At 34.7% G+C, this 17098-nt stretch overlaps 1 protein-coding gene across 1 annotated transcript in view; it reads left to right on the top strand.

Moving 5' to 3' along the window:
• zgc:174164 (uncharacterized protein LOC570656 homolog) overlaps positions 1–17098 on the top strand; it is a 34559-nt gene extending 17461 nt beyond the window's left edge. The window contains exons 13-22 of the mRNA XM_056470011.1: positions 1610–1699; positions 4242–4437; positions 4936–5041; positions 6715–6898; positions 8477–8563; positions 9388–9493; positions 9574–9715; positions 13288–13408; positions 13657–13703; positions 16522–17098. Coding sequence (XP_056325986.1) covers positions 1610–1699; positions 4242–4437; positions 4936–5041; positions 6715–6898; positions 8477–8563; positions 9388–9493; positions 9574–9715; positions 13288–13408; positions 13657–13703; positions 16522–16579 — 1137 coding nt within the window. The 3' untranslated portion in view covers positions 16580–17098. The remainder of the gene's footprint in view (positions 1–1609; positions 1700–4241; positions 4438–4935; positions 5042–6714; positions 6899–8476; positions 8564–9387; positions 9494–9573; positions 9716–13287; positions 13409–13656; positions 13704–16521) is intronic.

Raw genomic sequence — 17098 nt, 5'->3', positions numbered from 1 at the left:
TTTGAAGGGAAAGAAGTGTAATGTTATGCAATGGCCAAGTCAATCACCTGACCCAAATCAGATTAAGCTTTCATTTCATTTGCTGAAGACAAAACTGAAGGGAAAATGCCCCAAGAACAAGCAGGAACTGAAGACATTTGCTGTAGAGGCCCGGCAGTGCACCACCAGGAATGAAATCCAGCGTCTGGTGATGTCTATGTGTTCCAGACTTCAGGCTGTAAGTGACTGCAAAGGTTTTGCAGCCAAGTATTAAAAAGTGAAAGTTTGATTTATGATTATTATTCTATCCAATTACTTTTTGGACCCTTAACAAATGGGAAGCACATATGCAAACTGTTGTAATTCTTATACCGTTTTAAATAATTATGTATCTAAACACATTTTTAATGTGACATGAAAAAAAAAATGAGTAACACCAGTGACACAAATGAATCACCAGTTTTCTCACAATGATTGTACTCATAAGAAAAGTAACACCAGTTACTTTGACTCAATCATGATATATTCCCTGTACTAACCCTAAGTAGATTAATACATTTCAATCCATTGATCCATTCCAAAAGTGCATGTAATCATAATAAATATGACAAATAAATAAAAAATGACAGTTGAGTTACAATAGGCTTTTCTTTATAGATCGATCTAAATAAGAAATAGGAAGAATAAAGATGAACTATACTTCTAACGTTTCTGTAAACAGTTATTATAATTTTTAAAATGCTGTGTATCTGGTGTTTAAGTTTGTATAACCTGGTTAAATTAGCATATAGTGCAGGATTTAAAGATCAGAATCATTTCCATTTAGTGGAGAAACATTTATATAGCCAAAAGTAGATTTTAAATGTAGGTTTTAAGTAGTGTGGAGACTTGAAGATGTTGTCACAAATCAGATCAGAGAAAATGGATGAAGAGACCTGGTGTAAACAGTCTTAAAGAATGAATGCGTGGCTCCCATCCAAAAGCAATACATTCACGAATTTACTTTATGCTTACTCAAGAGTTTACTTAGGTCATTCTCACATTTTGAAACCAAGAGATGTATTGTGCTGAATCACTCACTGTTTGTGAAGTCTCTTTGATTACAGATTAGATGTGTGCATTCATTTACTCATTCAAAGTCCTTACTGTAATGAATAAATGTTTGCAGGAATTTCCAGCTTTATCAAGTTTGCTGGAATGATTAAAATATTAGCACTACCGCAATTCCACGTTAACATTCAGGCCCTGTCAGGCACATAATGTGTACACAAAAAGAGCAATCAATTTGTAGAGAAACGAAAACAGGCCACGTCACAATCATTTTTTTTAACACTCAAATGTTAGCATAAAATATTTTCAAGTGCCACAGGAGCATGTTTAACCAAAATAGTCACCATTTAGAGCATTTGCCCTACCAGTTTGCCCATTACAGCAGTTAAATGTGTTTTGATTGTGTGTGTGTGCGTGTGTGCGTGCATGCGTGTTTTGTTTTTTAAGTGACTTGACTACATTTGTTTGTAACCAAAAAAACACCAATGAAGTCTTAAAAATAAAACGTACTCATTGTGTGACAAAGTACAGAGCTTTTCATTGCTGGTGTCCTAAATAAAGTGTTGCTGATGTGTTGCAGGAATGCAATACTACATGCTGTAATGCTGCCACATGCACCTTCACTAAGGGCTCTGCCTGCGCCACAGGAAGCTGCTGTCAAAAGTGTCAGGTCAGACCCCTCATCACAAATATAGATGTTAAACTGACTACTTAAATTAGAATGTTAAAAAGCCCTGATAAATAATACACTCACCAGCCATTTATTTAGGTACACCTTACTAGTACCGGGGTGGACCCCCTTTTGCCTTCAGAATTGCTTTAATCCTTGGTGGTATAGATTCAACAAGGCAGTGGAAATATTCCTCAGAGATTTTGCCCATATTGTCATGATAGCATCACGCAGTTGCTACAGATTTGTCAGCTGCAAATCCATGATGCGAATCTTCCTTTCCACCACATCCCAAAGTTGCTTTATTGGATTTAGATCTGTTGACTGTGGAGGCCATTTGAGTACTGTGAACTCATTGTCATGTTTAAGAAACCAGTCTGAGATGATTCACGCTTTATGACATGACGCGTTATCCTGCTGGAAGTAGCCATCAGAAGATGGGTGCACTGTGGTCATAAAGGGATGGACATGGTCAGCAACAATACACATGTAGGCTGTGGCCTTCACGTTGTTGATGCCAAATTCTGACCCTATTATTCGAATGTCACAGCAGAATTCGAGTCTCATCAGACCAGGCAATGTTTTTCCAATCTTCAAATGTCCAATTTTGGTGAGCCTGTGTGAATTGTAGCCTCAGTTTCCTGTTCTTAGCTGACAGGAGTGGCACCTGGTGTGGTAGAATTGGCATCCGGTGTGTTCTTCTGCTGCTGTAGCCCATCCACCTCAAAGTTGGACGTGTTGTGCGTTCAGAGATGCTCTTCTGCGTACCTCGCTTGTAACGAGTGGTTATTTTAATTACTGTTGCCTTTCTATCAGCTTGAAACAGTCTGGCCCTTCTCCTCTGACCTCTGGCATCAACAAGTCATTTGTGCCCACAGAACTGCTGCTCACTGGATATTTTCTCTTTTTCAGACCATGCTCTGTATACTCTAGGGATGGTTGCACGTGAAAATCCCAGTAGATCAGCAGTTTCTAAAATACTCAGACCAGCTTGTCTGACACTAACAACCATACCATGTTTAAAGTCACTTAAATCATATTTCTTCCCCATTCTGATGCACATTTGAAATTCAGAAAATCATCTTGACCATGTCTACATGCCTAAATACATTGAGTTGCTGCCATGTGATTAGCTGATTAGAAATTTGCGTTAACAAGCAGTACCTAATAAAGTGGCCGGTGAGTGTATATTATTACATGATATATTTGTTTGTTCTTTACTTATATAAAATACATGAGCAACAGTATACTGTTTACAAATATCATACGTATGCAAGCTCTGTTCATATGTTTGACAATGTTTATATATAGTTGAAGGCAAAATTATTAGCCCCGCTGTGAAGTTTGTATTATTTTTCTAAATATTTCTTAAATGATGTTTAAGACATTTTGACAGCATTTCCTGTAATATGTTTTGTTTTCTTAAGAAAGTCTTAGTTTTAGTTTTGCTAGAATAAAAGAAGTTTTTACATTTTAAAAAATATTTTTTGAGGGCAATATTATTTTTTTAAGCTTTTTTTTCTTCGGTTGGCTATATAAGAAATCTCTGTTATTTAATATCTTGCCTAATTAATCTAGCTAGCATAGTCAATCTAATGAACCTAAATAAGCCTTTAAATTACACTATAAACTGAATACTAGTATTTTGCAAAATCGCTAGTAAAATATGGTTTCACTTTACAATATGAGACACACAGTTAATGTTAGTTAATGTGAACAATACATTTATTACAGTTTATTAATCTTTGGTAATGTTAGTACATAATTGTTTGTTGTCAGTTAACTCTAATTAGTAAATGATGAACTATAGTTAAAACTCTTTGTTATGACAACTTGACATAAATACATCATAACCTGTCATAACCAACTTGACATTATATTACTAGTCAACTTGTCATAAATCTGTCACAAACATGAGGCCATTATAACTGTGTCATGAATTTTATAACTGTATCATTAATTACAATTAATGCAAATTGAATTTGCTGGCAAATGTCAATAAATATTAATGACACTGTTATAAAAGAATTTGACAGTATTTGACACATTTACTGAGACATTTTAATGACAAATTCAGCATTTCACTGAAAAAGGTCATCAGAAAAATATTAATGACAGTTATAATGCTCTCATGACAGTCATGTTTTGACAGGTTTTGTTACCTTGGTAATGTCAAGTTGTCATAACAAAGACATCTTAAACAATGTCATCTTTGCATTTAATATTACATAACTGAGCTAATGACACTTAATCACAGTTGCCATAAGCAATCTCATTCATATTCAAAGGATACAAAGGTTTCATTATTACAAAGGTTTTGCTCCCTTCAAGTAAAGTGTTACCCATATTTACTGACATCTCTTAACAACTTTTATCTGAGTAGCAGAATTATATTAGAAACATGAATACAAATGAATATTGACAATAAATATTCAATCGAGACATTTTGTGGCATGCTTTTTCCACCTATTAAATAAGATATGTTAAAAAAAATTGGACAAGACTCTTGAATGTAAGTGTAACATTGGTTTACTGTGAGCAGGTCAATGTTGCCGGCACACCTTGCAGACCGTCTGTCAACCCTTGTGACCTGCCGGAGTACTGTGGTGGAGACTCTCCATTCTGTCCATCAGATTTCTACATGATGGACGGTCTCCCGTGTAACAATAATGCTGCCTACTGCTTTGAGGGCCGCTGCCAGACCTTTGATTATCAGTGCAAACAGATATTTGGCTCAGGTACTTCACATTGTACCTTTTTGCACACTTTTGTCAATTTGCGGACAAACATCATATGACGTTCTGCTCCTAAGTTCATTCATTTTCCTTCGGCTTAGTCCCTTTATTCATCAGGGGTCACCACAGCAGAATAAACCGCCAACTTATCCAGCATATGTTTTATACAACGCATGCCCTTCCAGCTGCAATTCAACACTGGGAAACATCCATACACTCTCATTCACACTCATACACTACGACCAATTTAGTTCATTCAATTCACCTATAGCACATGTCTTTGGACTGTGGGGGAACCGGAGCACCTGGAGGAAACCCACGCAAACATGGGGAGAACATGCAAACTCCAAACAGAAATGCCAACTGACCCACCTGGGACTCGAACCAGCAACCTTCTTGCTGTGAGGCGACAGTGCTAACCACTGAGCCACCGCATTGCTGCTGTTATACAAAGCTTATCCATTATTGTTGAATTCCTGTTTTTTTTTTTTTTCTATTTAGGAGCAACCAAAGCAGATGATAAGTGCTTTACCAATGTTAATACTTATGGCAATACATTTGGGAACTGTGGATATTCTGGGACATTCCCGAAACCTTGTTCAGTACAGTAAGTACCTCATAGACTGTAGAATTCAAGAAATCTTTGAAAAATGTCTATGTATCAACATGCAAAAGCATTGATTGATTTAAAAAAAAATGTATTTATTTATTTATTTTTTGGAAGTTTTTAATGGAAATATAAAGGTTTTATGAACAAATACACATTTTCTTAGGTGAAATCACCATGTCAATTTAGGGGCCCTATCATACACCTGGCGCAATATGAAGCAAGACATGTATGGCATGATTTGTTGCTATTTTAAGACCACTCTAATTTTTATGTTTTGCGCCACATTGTTTAAATAGCAAATCCATTTGCACCATTTTTGTAGACTCATGGGTGTTCTATAAGGAGGTGTGTTAAGGTGCATTGTTGGCCCGTTGGTATTTTGAGGAACTGAAATAGACTGCGCCATTGGCCAACTAAAAGCTGGTTTACAGTTCAGCGCAGAGCTATTTATTTATTTTTTTTTTTATAAAAACAATTTTAGATTTGTCCATCTAATGGGTTTTGGAGACATATGCATCCCCATTTGGGGCATAAGAATAGGAATTGTGATTGAATATAACCACATTTTGTTATTATTGTTCATTTATTCGATTGCTGGAAATTAGAACTGAAAATAGAAATAGTTTTGAAGCAAATCTTTGTGCTTAACAAAAAAATTAAATATGTGGAGTGAGTACAAACGGTTTCCCTATCCACGAAAGTAAAAGAGTAAAGTAAAGACTAAAAGTAAAGAGAAAGAGAAAGTAAAGTGGGCTGAATGGAGGAGGCTAATTCTTTATCCTCGCACTGCAGATGGTCTGTTTAAGTTTTCTCGCTAGTGAAGAATGCAGTTTTTTTTGTGCCATGGCGCAACGCAACTGACTCTAAAAGGGAATATGAGATGAAACTCTGATTGGCTTAATGCACAATAGCTCAAAACACACCCATAACTCATTAAAAGAATAAGCACAACTCTGTTACACCATGCACCCGGGCGCAGAGCGTATTTTTCCATTCTTAAAATGGCAAAAATGTATTCGGACATGCCCTTAATGCTTTTGCGCCATGTGCTTTAGACTTTGCGCCTATAGATTGTTAGAATAGTGCCCAAGGGCTCTGTAGTTTGCAGCATGTCAAATGTGTGTGTTTTTCTGTTCCATCTAAATTTTTCATTTTGCTTTGTGTTTTTAGTTCAACTAAAGTGCTGATATTTTTATCAGGGTTTGTACAGATGCTGAAAATCCTTACAAAGGTTCGAATTTTAGTCTAGTGGTTTTCATAGTTTGCAAAAGTGCTTAGATTTTGCTTGAAACTTGAAACTTACTAAGTAGGTAAAAATTATTAACTGTTTAAAACTGATTGATTGATTTATTTATTGATTGATGCATGACACGTTTAAGACCTGGTAAATTACATTTAAAATAGTAAATGACAATGTTGGGCTTGGTGCAAACGTACTATCAAAATGGAATTTCCAAGATTTCCTTGGAATATAGTATATAGTATAAAATACTTCAACAAATAGCATCTGATATAATGTGATGACATATATACGTATGTACATGTTTAATATTGTAAAGTGCTGGAAAATTCAGAAATGCACCTGGAAGTTTCTTGAAAAAAAGCTTTTCAAGATTTTTTAACTGTGGAAAAGGTATAAGAACCCTGATTTATACTTACTTTCTTTACAGAAATGCTATGTGTGGAAAACTTCAGTGCCTGTTTGACAGCAATAACCCACCCCTAGGAGCAACAGTCAGTGTACAAAAAATAGAGGGAGGCAGAATCACCTGCATGAATGCTGATTTCAACATGGGTCCAGATGTGCCAGATCCAGCCTATGTCAAAACGGGCTCTGTTTGCGCTCCTGGAAAGGTGAGAATGAAGGGTGTCTTAAATTTAAGCTATTAGCTTTGTAAGTCTAATGTCCAGGCTAAAACTGTTGATTTTATACCTGTATTGGAACATTTCAGTCCTATTTTAAGTATATATATATATATATATATATATATATATATATATATATATATATATATATATATATATATATATATATATATATATATATATATATATATATATATATATATATATATATATATATATATATATATATATATATATATATTAGCAGTTAGGTTGAAAAAAAAGACTATGGCATAGATTTGTAATTTTGTAAATGGACACTTGAACCTACATCTTATAAATTAACTTTAAAATGTGTTCTCTATAATATGTACCATTTGGAGTTGCTTTTGAATTCAAGAGTCTCATTTTACTATAATAGTTGCTTGCCTTGTACCCTTTTGTCTTTAACTTAAATGTTAAAGCCCATGTTTAGTGTAGGCCTACAAAGGGAATGACAAAATTCAAATGAATATAATTTTAGAACACTATTGGAAATAATCCTCATTCCTATTTTAAAGATGTTGGCATTTCTTTCACAAGCGTTGAAAAGGGCTACTAAGTATCCTGGAGTTAAACCTCTGACTTGAACAATTTTTGGATCCATTCAGATGATTTCTTATTCTGGCGGGGCTACTTTTAGCTTAGCATAATAAATTCAATCATATTTGATCATTAGTGTCTCTCATGGCACCCTCTGAAAACACCCCATTCTCATGCTCTGTGTAATATCACTCTGCCTGGTGCAGCCATGTTACATCAGCAGGGTTTCTTGAATACTAAGCCAGAAAGAGTGTAGTTCCTAAAAATATTGGCTTAGAAACTAGTCATTTTTCATTTTGCATCAGTGGTATTACACCATATGTATCTACACAAGACTGGGGGCCCTATCATGCACCTGGCGCAATAAGGCACAACGTGTTTGGTGCGATTTGTTGCTATTTTTAAAGACCAGTGCAATACTAATTTTCACGTTTTGCGCCACTTTATTTAAAAAGCAAATCCATGTGTGCCATTTTGGATTTATGGGTGTGCAAGGAGGTGTATTAAGGAGCATCTTTGGCGGGTTGCTATTTTGAAGAACTGCAATTGACCATCTGAAAGCAGGTCTAAAGTCTAGCGCATAGCGCAGCTGACTATTAAAGGGAATGTGAGATGAGATTCTGATTGGTTTAATGCACGCTATACTCAAAACGCATCCATAACTTATTAAAAGAATAAGCTCAACCCTGTTAGACCATGCACAGAGTGCATTTTTACATCCTTAAAATATCAAAAGTACACGTGCACACATGCATGCAAAAGTGACCCCACCAAATTGGCTGAATGGATTCAAAAATGGATCAAGTCAACTTGGAGTGGTCTTTAAAGTCTATTGTAATAAAATAATATATTTTTAATTAAATTTATTCATATGTTTTATTACAATACCAGCACATATGGCACTAAAAGTCATTTAAATCACATTTCTTCACTTCAACAGATTGTCTTGACCTAGTTGCCAGTGAGGGTCTAACCTTTAAATGAACCGTTCTCTTTTTCTCTCAGCTTTGTGCAAACTTCACATGTTTCAATTCTTCCGTTATGGATCAGAGTCGGAAATGTGATGCCCAGAGAGACTGCAACAATAATGGAGTAAGTTTTTCCTTTTGTTAGTGTGAAGCAGTGGATGTTGGTACTTCTTATTTTTTAATATTTCTTACTTGTACTTTTCATGATATGACCAGTGATCCATCCCAATTTGCATACTATCTCTGCTAAATAGAATTTGAAATTAGAATTAGTATGTCCCAAACCGTTGTATGTAGAAAAGAGTACACCAAAGGTTCCAAGATGGTCTACTATTTCTGGTAGAAATTTTATGTGTAGAACTGTTCATGCCTTAACTGCTAATAGTGGCCACAATACATTGCGCATTGGATGTGAATTGGATTAGAACTACAAACTCTGGTAAAAAAGTGTGAACAAACTACAAATATGGCAGATGTGTAAGAGCAACCATAAAGTAGACAGGCTGTGGAAAAGTAGTTTGAATGACTATAATTAATATCTGACCAACTGCAAACATATTGAAATCACATTTTTCCATTTATACTTCATCTGCAACAACAATGTAAACTTATATAAAGATGTGTTTAGGCATAAACTACTAAGTGTATAATTATCCAAAGACCTGGGGAAATGTCACTGTATGAACAACTCGTGAATGTCTAATTAACCTGCTGCTGAATCTCCAATAAGGTAGGATATTAATTATGACAGAAATGTAGACGATGTGTCGAGATGATTGACAGGGCATGCAACTAACCAATAAAACAGTCCTTTAATGAAGTAGTATGTTCCAAATTAGCATACTCTTCTGTTACACACAAAAAAGTACATACTTTTAGGAAGTAGTACTAGTACAAGTATGTAAATTGAGTCTCGCCCTTTTGTAATGCTGTGTGGCATTCTCACAGGTGTGTAATGATCGATATCATTGTCATTGTAATAATGGCTGGGGTCCACCCAACTGTAACAAAGGAGGTAGAGGAGGCAGTATTGACAGCGGCCCTGCTGAGATTGGTAAGAGCACACTCATTTCATTTTCACTAAATAAAACACACAGATACATTTAATGATGACATCATCTTTTTCCCCCTTAGATTACTCCCTGAGAAATGGACTGTTGATCTTCTTTCTTTTGGTGTTGCCCATTTTGGTGGTTTTAATAATCATATTACTGTACGTGTTCAGAAGAGACAGTCTCAAGCGCTTCCTGAAGGGCTGCCCTTCCATACGGAAAAGGTACATCAGTCATTCTGGCATTCATTTGTATGCCTGTTCAACTTCTGTTGTAATTTTGTTTCTCATTAGAAAGTAATGGAGGAAGATTTTAATTTGAATACAAATAAGGAATTTTAACATTTACTGTGGCTTGCACTTTTCTAGCACAAAGGGAAAAAGCCACATAATGGTGCTGGATGCTCCGATATATTTTTTTTTAATGATTTTTTATTTATTTTTTTTACTCTTATTATGATAGGACAGTAGATATTTCAGACAGGAAAGCATTGGTATTAGGGGGCGGATCAGCAAAGAACCTTGAGCTGGGAATCGAACTCAGGTCATCGTGAGCATGTTGGTGCTATATGCCGGCACACAGTACCACTAGGTTATTGGCACCGACATGCTCCGTATATTTAAAGTGAAATCAAAAAAACAACCTGGGCTGCATTTCTCAAAATCATCATAAACATAAATAGATTGTAAAAAATTATTATACGACTAATCTTAATGTTATGGTTTGCTTCCCAAAAGCATTGTAACTTGAATCGTTAAAGCCCCACAGATATGTCATGAAGACAATTGGTAAATTACACCTGTAACTTTATTCAAGTGCAAGTGTAATTATAATAAAACATTTTGGGCCCTATCATACACCCGGCGCAATGTGGTGCAAGGTGTGACGCAATTGTTGTTTGCTAGTTTCAGCTTGGCGCAAGAGTCGTTTTGATGTTTTGCGCCATGCTGTTTAAATAGCAAATGCATTTGCGCTCATATGTGCGACCATAGGCGTTCTGATCTAAAAACGGAGGCGTGTTGAGGCGCATTGCTGGTGCATTGCATAGACCAGAACAAAGCCGGTCTAAAGTCCAGCGCAGAGCACGTTAGTTATGCGCCTCGCTTACACATTGCTTAATACAAACAGGAAGTACAGCAATACGCAAATATCTTTACATATGAAAAAGAATTAAAATACTAGGGATATAAATAGGATATAAATATAATGGATTAAAATATTGCAAAACATTATTTTCTAGCCTACATAAATATAAAAACCATACTTCCATGCCTTCTTCATCTCGGGGGGCTTTTTCAGTTTACTCGTAACAATTTGCTTTTGTATAATGTCATTATTATTAGCAGTATTATTTATTACAAAGCGGATTTTTCCGTCCTTATATTAGCAAAAGTGGATTCTGACACGCCCTTAATGCATTTGTGCCCTGCGCTTTGCACTTTGTGCATGGAATGTCAAAATAGAGCCCATAGATTGTATTTTGTTGTACATGTAGCGAAATTAGCTCAATTTATGAATATTAATGATTAATAATAACAAGTTGTTATTATTATTTATGAGAGGATCATGGTGGCGCAGTGGGTAGCACGATCGCCTTACAGCAAGAAGGTCACTGGTTCGAGCCCAAGCTGGGTCAGTTAGCATTTCTGTGTGGAGTCCGCGTGTTCTCCCCGTGTTCGCATGGGTTTCCTCCATGTGCTCTGGTTTCCCCCGCATTCCAATGACATTCAGTACAGGTGAATTGAATAAGCTAAATTGGCCGTAGTGTATGTGTGTGTGAAAGAGTGTGTATGGGTGTTTTCCAGTGTTGGGTTGCGTCTGGAAGGGTATTCGCTGCGTGAAACATATATTGGATAAGTTGGCGGTTCATTGCACTGTAGCGACCTCTGATTAATAAAGGGACTAAGCCGAAAAGAAAATGAATGTATTATTTATAAATATTCAGAATTAACTTATCGTTAATTTAACAAAATGAATAAAACAATGACTCCGTCCGCTCATCTGAGCAGACTCTTTCATAGTTTATTCATTTAGAAAGGGAATTTTAGGCCAACATCACCTACTTTGCCAGAAAATAAGAATGTCTTGAAGACCAGGACAGGCTGGCTCTGGCCAGCATCTTGGTAAATAAGATGTCACAGGGTGACTTTAGTCTTTAGACTTTTTGGAGCCGGGACTCATAAAAGTCATTTTAGCAGTAAAACATATCTATTCTGGGCAGTACTTAAATTTAAACTACAACGTATGTGCTACATACACTGTATTCATCTTTTTTTTTTTTTTTTTTCAGTTATGATTGAAACAATTGAAAAAAACACAGACAACAAAGAAAAATAATGCACATAATTTAAATGACTGAACAAAAAATGTTTAAATAAATGCTGAAATAATTAGGAAACATGTTTGAAAAAGTGGAGAAATATGGATAAACTCAATAAATAAATAAATAATTTCAAATCTGTCAATGACTTGCATGGATGTGCATGAAAGCTATCAATGTATTGGACATACATTTTTTTGTTATTTTGCCAGTGCAAGCCTGTATGTCTGTTTTAAATTTGTTTGTATTCATCCACATAAGATGCCGAATATTGCGTTAAACGTGCAGAATACGACTCCGTATAAGGTTATATTTCAGCACTTTGTAAATGGACAGCAACTCTAAAGTACACGTCAAAAAGACCATTACTGCTGGGTTTGGCACCGCCACGGCACTAAGAGATTAAGAACGTGTTTTTAGGTGAAACAGCAGTTTAGCAGATGGAACGAGTTCTCACATGATCATTTTTACATGCATCTTTGGGAAATCCATGTGGAATTCTAATGACCATTTTTGACTTTGCACATACGGAATGCTTTTAAGAGTCAAGACGCATCTTTATCGGGAAACCTGGCCCTGATCTGATGTAATTTTGAACAAAACCAGACCAAAGCTAAGCTTAAGGATGAAATATATTTCTAGAAATTTCCACTCTGGCTAGTAAACATCTTCAAACTACTTCTGGTTTGTGATGTCATGATGAGTAGGTGTGGCTCTGTGATTTCTTCAGCACAATCCTCTAATAAATAATAACATTGTAATTCTAATTGAAAGCTTCACTGTTTAAAAAGTAAATGTTTTAATCATTAAAAAGTAGCTGTCATGTTTAAAAAGTACAGTAGCTCTCATGTTTAAAAATTAAACGTGCTTGCTTTCAAAGCAATATATTGTGAAGTTTTAAATTAACACAATATGACTTAAAAAGTTATGAAATTCAAAACAGGTGTAAACAAATCCATATTTCTATGATCAGATGTTTTCTTCTGTCATTTTTGTTTTTTGCTTTTGATATACACACCAGCAACACAGGTTTTTAGAAAAAATATATATATATATATGTTTACCATTGAATTCTATGGGAAAGATAAAACAACACAATTCTTAATTCTTTTTGGGAACAACTTAATTGTTTTATGTTCAATTCACTTTTGACTTTTGGTTTGTGTTGTGACAACATGAAGGAATTGTGTGAGGCCCAGCATTTTTACAGATTAGCACTGATATGCTATTGTGGAACAACCTGTCACACTGTGTAATAAGAGGCATGTTTAAGTGAAAAATTAGGATTTTATTAGAAAATGCATAAAAAAACAACAACATTTAATTCCTAGTTGATTGTGAGTGGCATGAAGAGAACACACAGCTTTCACATATTGTAAAGCAACTGATTAGAAACTGAAATTAGTCATTAATAAATGTTTGCAAATTGGTTTAAAATCTTTTGATATGAATATTTTGCTTAATGTTTTACAACAGGCCAACGAACGCAGCAAATGGTTCTTCGAATGCCCCGTCAAACGTGCAAGCAAATGGCAATACAACAAGAGCGTCCACTCCACAGTCGATGACAGAGATTCAATCATCAAACCACTCACAGGTTACTATACTGCCACATGATGAATAATACTTGAAATAGAAACAGGGCTTACAGATATGTGCTGTTCTGTGCAAATAATCTAGGGATGAGATATGATTACTATCGTTATGCCCTGCTTTCAGTTCCACAGCTTCACTTTGTCCTTACAGCTACTCTAATGTGCCACTATTGCTAATCAGAGTTACATTTGGCATTTTTTTAAGGTCAGTAATGGATCATTATGATAACTTTGCTAATTTGTTTTTCAGCCAACTGATCCAAAGTATCAGCAGGATACCACAGTAACTCAACCAAGGTATTTACAAGAAATATCAGGCCCAAGTTTTTTCAGTGCTGTCTGTTTTTATTGGTGGGGTTTCAGGCAACATACTTCTTATTACAGTCAAAATATTTCCAGGAATCTAATTTAAGTCTCAAATATTTGGTCTGAAACTGGACCTACAAGTTTTTCTGCATATTTGGAAAGGGAGATGCGCTCTTAAAAACATACCCAGAATATTAAAGACTTAAAAGACTAAGCAACCAATCAAAAAAACCCTAATAACGTGCTACAAAAACACAACAGCATAGCTTTAGCACTGCTTTAGAAACAGTTTTACTAATTTCTGAGCTGATCTTTTTTGTGGTTAAAAAAAAAATAACTAAGGATTTAATAAAGACATGCAATAAAATATGAGTGCTGGAAAGCCATGGTCATACATTTTTGCAGCTGAGGTTACGGCATAAATTATTTTAGGAGTGTTCCTTACAGATGCATAATGAGTATTTTAAATGAATATCATGAAAAATGATATATAAATCATTCATGCAATGCAGTTTACACAGATTTGTGATGGACAGGGTTCATGCCCTCCAAAAAAGCCCGTCTTAACCCATTTTAAAGTTGTGTTGTCACTACATTACACTGAATTCTTATCTTATCTTGGGCAAAATGTGCATTTTTACCATGCTTTACAGAAGACTTAAATGTCATTTATTGTAACAGTATATTAGATACAGTAAAATAATGTCAGGCAAATTTTAAACAAGAATGTTTTAATAATAATAATAAGTTTTTAATAATAATAATAATAATAAACATCACACGCTTTGTGATAGCTTTTTTAAGATAATAAATGCATATTTTTGGAGTGTTGGTGTTGCTGCCTTTATGAATACACTTTGAAAATATCCTTCAGTTCACTATTTGTCATACATTTCAATATGTACAGGTTCGAATAATGCTGTTTCATTATTACATGTATATAATGTTACAATAAATGATGAATGTAAATGCTATCACCCACATTTTACATCTTATTTACACAATAGTGATTGAAACATTTAAAGTAGACCATTTACTGAAAGATTATATGCTTACAGTTGAAGTTTTTTATTCCTGTAGAATTCTTTTATATTTTTAAATAGTTAAATTGTTTAAATAAATTATTTCTAATACCTGATTTATTTTATCTTTGCAATGATGACAGTAATATTTTACTAGATACAAGTATTCAGCTTAAAGTGTGATTTAAAAACCTAAGTTTATTAGGATAACTAAGCAAGTTAGGGTAATTATCAGTGGTGGAAAGAGTACTAAAAATCATACTCAAGTAAAAGTGCCATTACTTGCCTAAAAATGTAGTGCAAGTAGAGTAAAAGTATCTGTTGTAAAATTACTCAAAGTATGATTAAAAAGTTGACATTTCAAAAGTACTTAAAAAGTAGTGAGTATTACACTGTTAAAAGCTGATGTGTTTACATGTAATCTGTGTGTGTAAACGTAACATTCTGTAGTGCATCTAGTTATTGCCCAGCAGGCACAAAACATCATAAGACGTTAATATTAGGTAAGATTTAGGTTGTGATGTCAGGTGAAAAATTCAATGTCTAGCTAGCGTCTAAGGACAATGTTATTTTGATGTCCAATAATGACGTCAAATGACCAAAAGTGACCAAAATCCAACATCGAGCCGACATCTTAATCCAATGTCATATTGACGTCAAATACTGACATTTATTCATCAGTTATGGCAACCAAAATCCCATGTCTGATAGACGTTATAGTGGTAACATCCATACAACGGCAAGCTGTAACATCATTAGACGTTGATATTTGGTTGGTTTTGGGTTGAACGTAGGACATTGCCGTCGGCCTGACGCTGAGTTCTGACGTCAACCCGATTTTCATTTCCAAACAAAATACAACGTTCCCATGACGTTAGGGTACACGTCAATCTGACGTCACATTGACGTCTTGTGTCTGCTGGGTGTTTAAGGCCATATAAGTCATCATACACTAAACATCTGTCATCTTCTCATCAGTGACATGCATCTAAACAGTCTCTGGGTCATTGCGTGTAAAGATTTTGGATATCTTTATGGACACTTTTAATGCTTAATGCTTCCAAACAGTTTGCTGCAATTATAACCCCCCCCCCCCCCCCCCCCCCCCCCCCCTTCTATGTGTGATTTGATTGGACGGGAATCACAGGACTGATTTTTCTAATCCCTATAGACAAGAAAAAGTAGTGGAGTAAGGAAAAGTAGTGGAGTAAAAGTACAGATACTGCACTGAAAATCTACTCAAGGGAAAGTAAAAGTACACATTTTTAAAACTACTTAGTAAGTTACAATTCCTAAGAAAAACTACTCAATTACAATAGTTTGAGTATTTGTGATTAGTTACTTTACACCACTGGTAATTATTCAAGTCAATGTATAATAATGTTTTTTTTTTTTCTGTAGCCCATTGAAAAAGAAATACGGCTTAAGAGGACTAATAATTTTGACCTTAAAATGTCATTAAAAACTGATTTTATTCCAGCCAAAATAAAACAAATAAAAAATATTATCGTAAATGCTGTAAAAATGTTCTTGCGCCATTAAATATTACTTGATAAATATTTGAAGAAGATTAAATATTTCACAGGAGGGCAAATAATTTTGCCCTCAACTGCACATATAAAATCATATTTGTACATTTAATCTGATAAATGCTAAAATAGGATGTCCTGCCTGACTGTTGAATTAAAAAAAAAAAAAAAAACTTTACAAATATAATTTGACTTTCTTGTTTCAAAACAATGTTTGAGATTATCATTACTGATCTGACCTGCTTCTGTTTCTTGCAGACAAGGACCTGGAGTCCCCAAACCAATCCCACCTAGACAGACCCAAGTACCAGTATGAAGGTACAAAGCTGCACAATTATTGCTTTCTTTGTATTGTACATGTATTGTATTTTCACTTGACACACAATTTATTCTTTAAATGTAGATGTCTTTGAATTGTTAGGACACTTTCTAAAATTGAAAACAGACCAAGGATCAGTGCTGCTTATAGTAAAAAAAAAAAATGTTTACATGAATTGTAATTTTGTTTTCTACATGAAGTGATGAATGCTTGACATCTTAATACAGTGGTTGATAATATTTATCGTCTTTGGGGGAAGAATTAATCTCCAATAGATTAAGATGCACTGTAATCCTGTGAATTCAGGGATTTGAGCACAGTAAATGTGTAAATTCCGCCTGTTACATTCAGAAGAAAGCTTCACTGTTTTCGTTCTTCTTTTTTCTGTTGTTTGGTTTGCTATTTTAATACAAATATTTTCATATTAATTATGTAATTTTACAGAAAATCTGTTTTATATGTACCATAAATGTCTAAATGAAAATAATAAAGTATATTCTGTATTTAAACTATTAA

This window comes from Danio aesculapii, chromosome 12 (assembly GCF_903798145.1).
Source record: "Danio aesculapii chromosome 12, fDanAes4.1, whole genome shotgun sequence".
Classification (NCBI taxonomy): Eukaryota; Metazoa; Chordata; class Actinopteri; order Cypriniformes; family Danionidae; genus Danio; species Danio aesculapii.
Note: the sequence above shows the minus strand (reverse complement) of the source record. Positions and strands in the feature narration are given on the sequence as shown.